Source organism: Astatotilapia calliptera, chromosome 3 (assembly GCF_964374335.1).
Source record: "Astatotilapia calliptera chromosome 3, fAstCal68.1, whole genome shotgun sequence".
Lineage (NCBI taxonomy): Eukaryota > Metazoa > Chordata > Actinopteri > Cichliformes > Cichlidae > Astatotilapia > Astatotilapia calliptera.
Genome location: NC_137424.1, coordinates 29,752,554 through 29,761,304, shown reverse-complemented (window position 1 = coordinate 29,761,304; position 8,751 = coordinate 29,752,554). Strand labels below are relative to the sequence as shown.

General features: G+C 39.5%; 2 protein-coding genes across 2 annotated transcripts; both read left to right on the top strand.

Moving 5' to 3' along the window:
• The first annotated feature begins 1,847 nt into the window (after nt 1–1,847).
• Nucleotides 1,848–6,315, top strand: otub1b (OTU deubiquitinase, ubiquitin aldehyde binding 1b). The gene is made up of 7 exons (XM_026160248.2): nt 1,848–1,964; nt 3,867–3,928; nt 4,345–4,443; nt 4,572–4,690; nt 4,938–5,022; nt 5,356–5,550; nt 5,724–6,315. Exons 1-7 carry the CDS (start codon nt 1,883–1,885, stop codon nt 5,919–5,921), a joined length of 840 nt encoding a protein of 279 aa, XP_026016033.1. The 5' UTR covers nt 1,848–1,882; the 3' UTR covers nt 5,922–6,315.
• Nucleotides 6,316–6,732: 417 nt separating this feature from the next.
• Nucleotides 6,733–8,354, top strand: cskmt (citrate synthase lysine methyltransferase). Its single transcript, XM_026160266.2, has 2 exons — nt 6,733–6,947; nt 7,627–8,354. The coding sequence occupies exons 1-2, from the start codon at nt 6,869–6,871 to the stop codon at nt 8,301–8,303; spliced, it is 756 nt and encodes a 251-aa protein (XP_026016051.1). The 5' UTR covers nt 6,733–6,868; the 3' UTR covers nt 8,304–8,354.
• The last annotated feature ends 397 nt before the right edge of the window (nt 8,355–8,751 follow it).

Sequence of the window (8,751 nt, the reverse complement as noted above, 5' to 3'; positions counted from 1 at the left end):
CCTTCCCTTATGGGTTTTTTTGCTGCCTATGTTCACTGTCTGTTGCTTTGGTTGATCCCAGGTATTTAAACCCATCTGCCCTCACAGCTGAAATCAAAAAATGTTCAAGTAACGCCAATTCTTGCCTCTTCAGTCTCAGTGCTCTCACTCAGTAGGTACTGTTAATTGCAGAATTAGGAGGCTAATTAACCTTTTCACTGCAGCTCCTGGGACTTCTGGTCTCCTTCCCCAGAGGCTCTCCTTGTAATAGGAGCTTCATCATCACATCAGATGGGTTTTTTCACTTGAAACAGAACTTGCTCAAAGCGGGGACGTTGGGATACCAACAGTTTTTGCTCTTTTGTTGTAGTTATCGTAGCAAACTAAACCTTAAAGAAACATCTTGGCCACTGAATAATTTACTATATTTTTAGTTCCTGTCCAATGGCTTCTATCACTGTGCATTGTCCATATATCCAATTGCTTCATCAGAGTTAATGTAGTCATCTTGGTTGCAACAGGATGAATATGTTTAAATGAACCAGCACCCACTGAGTCATGCTAACTGTCAGAGTCCTCGAACCACAGGCACAGCAGGAGGAGTGGCAGCCTTCCTCAAGGCTGGTTCTGCCCTACTTTGTTCCTGTTAAAAGGGTGTTTTTCCTCCCCACTGTCACAGAGTGCTTACTCATATGCGCTTGTTGTTGTGATTGTTGGGGTTTTCCTAAGAGTACTGTTGGGCAAGGGTGTCAAACATAAATCGGTCTGGTAAAGACTCCAGTTCAGACCACTGGACAGCTATGATAAATATGATGGAGTTTAATTTTTCCATGCATCTTAATGTTTTCCCCTCCCTTATGGAAATTCATGCATCAAAACTAATAGATAAACAATTAGATGACAGGACCCTTTCTGTTATTTTTTTAACTACTGATTCTGATACTATCAAAATGTCTCTTTTTTCATCCATAGTAACAAAACAAAACAAAAAAGATAAATAAATACATTTAAAAAACAGGATGTTTCCTGTGAATTAAGAAAAACGTTGTTTTGTAATAACAGGGCAGACTGGAGAATGAGCTACCATTTTTTTTAGAAATGTAATTTGACACTTTTATTTCTTAAAATGTATGCCCAAAGAGAGACGCAAGAGATTTCTTACATTTATGTATTTATATTTAGATATGTTGTTGAAAGTGCTCTGCTTTTTCTAATACTAAGATCAAATGTGCAGTTAAACACCTTTATACTGACAGGAAAGGGCCAACTCAAAATCACAGAGGATGAATGTACAAAACGAATTGTTTGTGGTATTTTTACCTTCATCATAGATACTAAAGAACAGCCACTAACTTAATAAATAAAAACAAGCCATTTAGAACTAACGTATGCAGGGATTTTCTAACTCCTTAGCCCTTCTAATTTTAGAGTGAATTAGTGCATAATTTTCCCCATGTTTGCAATTAAACAAATGACCCCAAACCAGTGACTGTACAGGTCTGTGAGGGTCCATGGTTTTGTGGAAGGACTGCACACTTCACCTGCCTCATAATCCTGCCTGACCCTCAGAAAAGAAACCTGTTATAATGGCGTGGAGCAACAACACGAACCCTTTGACAACACTACCAAATATTCTATTCATTTTAGTTAAAGTTTTTAATTAATAAAGAAATAAATGTATATTAAATATGGTATAATACTGTAATTATATAAATAAATGCATTATTTACTGGAAGCCTCGTACGACGCTTTAGCTTTGTTAACAAAGTCATTATTCATGCGAAAAGGTTGCCCACCAACTAAATGAATGAATGAATGAATGAATAAATAAATAAATAAATAAATAAGTAAGTAAATAAAGTAAGTTTACCGTTGACCTGCGCTCGGAAGTGTGCGACGAGTGATGTCATGCGGAGGGAGGAAACCGATCTCAGCAGCTAAGATGGCGGAGGAGCAGCAAGAGTCATCACAGGGAGAGATGGAGGGTGAGAGAAACAGTTACACCAACAAATGTCAAGCAAAGTGCGCTGTCATTTCTCTTCTAAACAAAGCTCTTATTCACACGAGCATCTGTAAAGCGTTTCAGCCGTTACCTCCTCCGTGCTGAATCTGGCTGATGTGCAGCGGTGAGGGGCACACAGAGGCCAGAGCTTCTGGGCTAACGTTAGCTAGCTGCCACTGCTACACAAAGAAAAAAAAGCTTGTTTAGTTAATGTCAGGGCAGCAGTGAGTGACAGTTCCAGAGGTTTTGACTTTTGGAAATGCTTAAAATGTGTACTTAATATTAAAGAAAAGACGTCGTATTTTTAGTTTGTAAAACTGCGACTGTCGTCGTGGCTAAAATTTGTTTTGTTTTCGCACAAGTCGCGCTAGCCAAGTTTAGCTGACTGACGTTAGCTTGTAGGTTAACTTGTTTTCATGTTAAATGCTGACCAAGGGCTAAATGCGCTCTTGTTTGCTTATTGGTGTCGGCAGGTGACGAAAACGGAAAGGGGAAGTGTGTCTTTGTCAATTGATTTATTCCAGATTTTATTACATTTTGTTTACATGCAGCTGTCTGGCATTATAACGAAATCAGTGGTTTCGCCAGTGAGAAGGAAAACACCGAGCTAAAAGGGCTTTTTGACAAAAGACAAACATTTAAAGCAAAACGACATGCAGGACCTGGCACCGTTACTTTTATTAAGATACTAGTTCCTTACCTACACTGTATTACGGGTAATCAAGTTTATTTATTTATTTTTACATCCAAGATAATGTAGTCGCATTTAATTGTGATTGCTAAATCCAAGCTAGGCGTTTTTAAAAAATATCCTAGAATAACCAAGTAATATAAAGTTATTTCAGTTTTAGTCCCTGGCTTGTTCGGGTATTACATTGTCACACAGCGTTGCAGGTGCAATGCAGGTACACTGACAGTGTCACTAGGTCACATCTGCTTAAACACACCAATTGTAAAAGTGAATGCAGTCAGCGATGGCCCAAATAGGCTTGTTCTGAATCCCATCCAATACCGATACCTTAGCTTTGCTAACTGCTAATACTGACTAGCGATAGGATACCAGTTTTAATTGAATAATCTATATCAATGTGAGCAAGAGACTAGAAAGTATTCTTTTATGTTTCAGGAAACACGAGACTCAAGTTAAAACATTTCCTAACTTTGAAAAAACTAAAAAGGAATGAATAAATAAATATAATTCTATACAATTTTTGGTATTTGTTAGTGAATTAAAAGAAAACAGCTCTAGGATACACGTGGCAAAGTAAACACAGAGCAACACAGAAGTGAATCGAATGGGCTGGCTCGTTATCACTGATAGCCGGTCCAGTTTTCACGGTTGGTATCGGATCAATATCCAATCCAAATATTGAATTTGTGCAACAGTTGTTTTCCTAGTAGCAAACGCTTGCATCCTAACTTTCTGAAACACTAGAAGGTGGAACTAGCTTTCAGTTCATCCTTTTTTCAATTTTTTCATTTTTTTAAACCACAGATCTGGGCAGTAGATCACATTAGGGTCCCTCTACTAAAGACGTTAACCTAATCAGTTTTTAAACATTAGAGTTTTCTCAGACTAGCATCCTTTGACGAAACATTAACACCTCTATACAGCTTGCACAGTTTGGGAAGATGGAGTTGTGCTTTGATACTGTAGATGTTTGTAGGGCAGTTTCAGTCTCAGTTTCAGAACTGTTACAGTGCTATTGTCTTTATATAGCACCATAAATGCTACTACATTTATGGTATTGTAAATCTGCTTCTAGTCTGATGTGCAGTTAAAATCCCAATGCCACAGCTTCACCATCCTCCATGTCGGCCAGTATGTCATTTAAGTACTACTCTACTCCTGAAGCCTCTTAAATATGTCACCTTTGTCTTACAGGAGTGAACTGCCTAGCATATGATGAGGCCATAATTGCTCAACAGGACCGGATTCAGCAGGAGGTAAGAAAGCCTTTAGTTTGGAAAGCAAAAAGAAATAAAGATGACTTTGTGTTATTCTCGGGATCCGGATGAGCAAATTTCCACATTCCACTGTCTTTATTTATTTATTTTTTATTTATTTTTTTCACAGTTACAACTTCAGAAATCTCAGATGACATGTGGACAGGGCTATAAAAGCATCATTTTCACTCTGAACACAAATGAGATGCATTTCTTTGAGAATCTATCTGTGCAGTAATTACACTGACCTTGACCTGTAACAGGCTTTATGTGCACAGCTGTGAGATTATGATGAGCATAAAAAGAAATGTCACTAATGTATAATCACTGACATACTGTTTAATAAAAAGTCTAAAAACAAGTATTGAGATGGATTGCAATGACTAATTTGCAATTTTGTGTGTGTGGTTGTGCAGATAGCCAACAGTAACCCTTTAGTGTCAGACAGACAGGACCTGTCGGTGCTGCAGAGCGAGTACGCTGAGGATGACACGGTTTATCAGCTCAAGATCAAGGTCAGTCAGAGCGCTGCACCTCTCAGGTTACTGCAGCCACACGTCAATCCAAAGTTTCTCTGTTTAAATTCGCAAAAACTGTTTTGGATCTGGTGTTACAGATTTTTTTAAAATTATTGTTATTACAGGACCTGCACAAAAAATACTCGTACATTCGCAAGACGCGACCAGATGGAAACTGTTTCTACAGAGCCTTTGGCTTTGCACATCTCGAGTCCCTGCTAGATGACAGCAAAGAACTTCAGAGGTGAGTGCCAGAGTGGTTACTGTGTGTGCTCTGCTGGCTGTTAGTGTCTATGCTCAAATTCACACTTCATCATCATCTCAGACGATTTAAATGCGTTCTGCTGCTGTTCTGTCTGTTCATCGGATGTATGAGTGTGTGTGGGCAGTACACTGTGTTCTGTTTTCAATATTTTAAAATTCGGATAAGCACATAGGCGGCTGTAATATTTACAATTTTTACTTTTTAAATACACATTTTGTCTCATCAGGTTCAAAGCAGTTGCAGCTAAAAGTAAACTGGATCTGGTTAACGAAGGTTTCACTGAGTTTACTATTGAAGATTTTCACAATACTGTGAGTATTCTGGCAAACCTAAATGACTATTTTTGTGAAGTTGCTACAAATGCAAATGGATGTCATCTAGTTAGATACATTTGTTTTATTGTCTGGTTTTTTTTTACATTGTTGCTGTAAATAAGCTTAAAAAAAGAGGTGTAAAACCCTCAACCTGATTGACAGCATATCATTTGTTATGTTGGTTAAGGTGCAAATGATTTTTCCTTATTGATTAGCCAATTTTAGATGGCCATCTGCCAGAGCACATGTTTTGGCCAGTTAAATAGAAAGTTGGCAAGCTGAGGCCTGAGTACATGAGTCTAAACATGTAAATCTTGTTTTTCTTGCTAGTTCATGGACCTGATTGAGCTATGTGAGAAACAGCCGAGCCTGCAGGAGCTGCTGAACTCCTTCAATGACCAGAACGTATCAGACTATGTGGTGGTGTACCTGCGGTTGCTCACCTCAGGCTACTTGCAGCGACAGCATACCTTCTTTCAGCATTTCATAGAGGGTGGGCGCACTGTCAAGGAGTTCTGCCAGCAGGTGAAGGTTTTCCCTACGTAGATAATCATTTTCCTGCTTTTAAATTTAAATATAATGTACATAACTGTTGAACTGTTATGACATGTTATGACTGTTTGCCATTCTGGTACAAAAAACACGTTTTATTGTCTGAAACTCGCACCTAATGTGCTTTTTTCTTCTCTTTTTCCAAGGAGGTAGAGCCAATGTCTAAAGAAAGTGACCACATTCACATCATCGCCTTAGCTCAGGCCTTGGACGTATCCATTCTGGTGGAGTACATGGATAGAGGAGAGGGAGGAACAGTCAATCACCACGTCTTTCCCGAAGGCGGAGACCCCCGCATCTTCCTCCTCTATAGACCTGGCCATTACGACATCTTGTACAAATAGCACTCCTGGCCACAGCCCATCTCATGCATCTCCTGCTGTGTGCCGCAGCAGCGCATTCAAGAAATCCTACCAGCAGCCATGCTGATGAAGCGTACATCTGTGTATGAGATTACACTCGTGTATTTGGAAAAAAAAAAAACGAAAAAGAGAGAGAAAATCACATTACTTGCCTCATTTGCCCTTCTTGCCCCAAACCCCCAAATTTACCTTCAGTCATGACAAAATGATTAAATTAAAAAAAAAAATCTTTGGAAATATAGAAGTGACTCCAACCATTTAGAGTTGTACAGGGTTTTTTTTTCTTTTGTGGTTGTAAATGTTATCTACTTGCTTTGTTTCTTTTCCTTTGTTACACTGCGTTTCATTGAGTTTTATTAAAGCAATTTACATCTTATTTCTTGTGTCAGTATGATTTTTGTTTTTCAGTTAAATATTGAAAGTTGAGAATAACGTTCTAAGTCTTTTTGTGTAAACAACACTGCACGTTGATGCATATTTGATGTCAGAACTGTGCTGCATCCATCTGTAGGAACCTGGTATAACCATACTTGAATTGAAAGCATTATTGCATTATTCCTGCAGGGAGAGGAGAAAGAAGAATATGGGACTATACAGTAATAAATTGTATATGACCTACAAGAGAAAACGTACATGTTAAAAGGTTTTTGCTACCTAGAAAGCGTTTGATATGTAGTTCTCAATATACAGATGTCAGTGATGTACACGGACAGCTGCTTTTTGACAGAATGGTTAAGTGGGTGTATGTTGTTTACGCTTGCACTCACACACATGCGCAGTTCCGTCACTGCAGCATAACCGAGCCAAAGATCGTCTATAACCATAAAATACTTTGCTCTTTAGCATTTTATGGACGTTGAGTCCTGTTGGTACCAAGAAAAAATACCAAAGTGAGAACTCTTACGTTAAAGGTTAGAGTGAAAGGCAAGATGTCTCCGTTTTTAAAGTCATTTTTGTCAGGCAGAAGAGTTTTGGGGGCTTATTTGCGGTATCATTCTTCTCTAACTGGTATGTATAAACATGTTATATTTTTTTAATACCAGGCTAGCCTGACTGAAATGTGTTCATGACATTTCATGCTACACGTGACTGCAGACTAATAAGCTACAGCTAGCAACTAGCTACAACACCTTAGCCATTCACAGAGACGAAGGACTCTGCTGTGACTGGGGTGCAAGCTAGTGACGTATTCACTGAAAAAAAAGCAGTTGTACCACGAGGTAGTCCTGTAGTACAGTCGGCTGCTAGTTTACACATTAAAGCCCATTAAAGGTCATCGTAGCTGTGTAGAAAGATGTGCTTAAAGTCTCTAATCGCAGCCGCAGTGTGCCTTCTAAACAATTGTGCAGACCACAGTTGGGCAACACTTAGCCAAACACCTGTCAACAACATCATAAACCGCAGCTTCCGAAAAGCTGAACCAAACAGCAAAGCATGTTTATCACGTGGATTTGACTGAAAGGTTTTGTGCATCTTTACAACAATATCAGCAATGCATAAATGTATCTTATACACACTGCTGTTGTATAAACTTGGAAATCACATTAAAGTTGAGGGAACTTCCTCAAAAGAAACTATTAATGTCTATTTATAACCTAAGAAAAGAGCTCAGTCATGATCATGCTAAAATAACCGATGTTTTGTGTATTACTGATAACTCCTGTGTCCCATCTTTGTTTCACTGTAGCTGAACTGATTGAAAACATGGATAAGAAAGCAACCTGGGACCGCTTCTACACCGAGACCAGCAGCGGGAAAGCCACCTTCAAAAACTTTGAGTGGTTTTTTGGTTTCGATTCTGTCCGAGACTTCATCATGCCCCTCTTGCAAACTATGTCTCGCCCAGACGCTGCGCTCCAGGTGGTGGATATGGGCTGTGGTACGTCAGCACTGGGACCCTCTATCTACAGGCACTCTCCTGTCTCCGTCCATGTCACTTGTGCTGACATTTCCCCCATAGCTGTGAAACTAATGCAGGAACACATTCAAGCTAAAGCCATTCAACCTCACAGCTGTTCTTCTCAAATTGAGTTCGTAGAGCTGGACTGCACACAGCTTGATAAACGCTTCAGTCCTAGTACTGTGGACCTTATAATTGACAAGGGGACCACTGATGCCTTGTTAAGGTCCAGGGAGGGGAAGCGAAATGCCAGCCTGGTCTTGAAGCAGTGTTTAAGGGTGTTGCGGAGTTCAGGGTCCTTGCTCCAGTTTTCTGATGAGGACCCTGACTCCAGGCTTATTTGGCTGGAGACGGCTGCACAGGATCCGGGAGTGATGACAGCAGATGTTGGGGTGCAGGAAGTTGGAGAGCTAAGGGGGATCCATTACTACTGCTACCAGGTGACCCCTCATCCTGCTCTATAACTGAAACTTTTTACTCCAATAAATAAATAAAATAATACAACACAATTGTAATATCATCTCTGAACTGTAAATCAGTGTTTCATGTTTGAGTTGCATAGATTTGGAAATCTCTCTCTTTCATTACTTGTCACACACTGCCATCTAGTGGCCAGCAGGCACCCAGCATCCAGGATTTCAATCCCATCCAGCAGAACACAACACTGATACAATTTGCAAAGTAAATGTTCTCTATACTTACATCACACATATGCCTCTTTTAGAGAAATATTTTAAAGACATGTAGAGTAGAGTAGAAACATTTCCAGGCCTGGAGACGGCAGTTTTAGGTACACGTTAGTAATGTTTAAAGCCCAGTAGTTTTGGGCGATCATATTATGGAAGTACTTCTATATATATCTAACTTATATATAGAGAGATAAGTAGGCAAAGTTGTTGTGATGTTGTGGCA

Bases quoted from the DNA above. Each gene is read 5' to 3' on its own strand.
- otub1b (XM_026160248.2), top strand. From the start codon at position 1,883: ATGTCATGCGGAGGGAGGAAACCGATCTCAGCAGCTAAGATGGCGGAG. The intron at 3,929-4,344 runs GTAAGAAAGCCT...GTGGTTGTGCAG, and splicing joins AGGACCGGATTCAGCAGGAG to ATAGCCAACAGTAACCCTTT. The intron at 5,023-5,355 runs GTGAGTATTCTG...TTTTCTTGCTAG, and splicing joins TTGAAGATTTTCACAATACT to TTCATGGACCTGATTGAGCT.
- cskmt (XM_026160266.2), top strand. From the start codon at position 6,869: ATGTCTCCGTTTTTAAAGTCATTTTTGTCAGGCAGAAGAGTTTTGGGG. The intron at 6,948-7,626 runs GTATGTATAAAC...GTTTCACTGTAG, and splicing joins GTATCATTCTTCTCTAACTG to CTGAACTGATTGAAAACATG.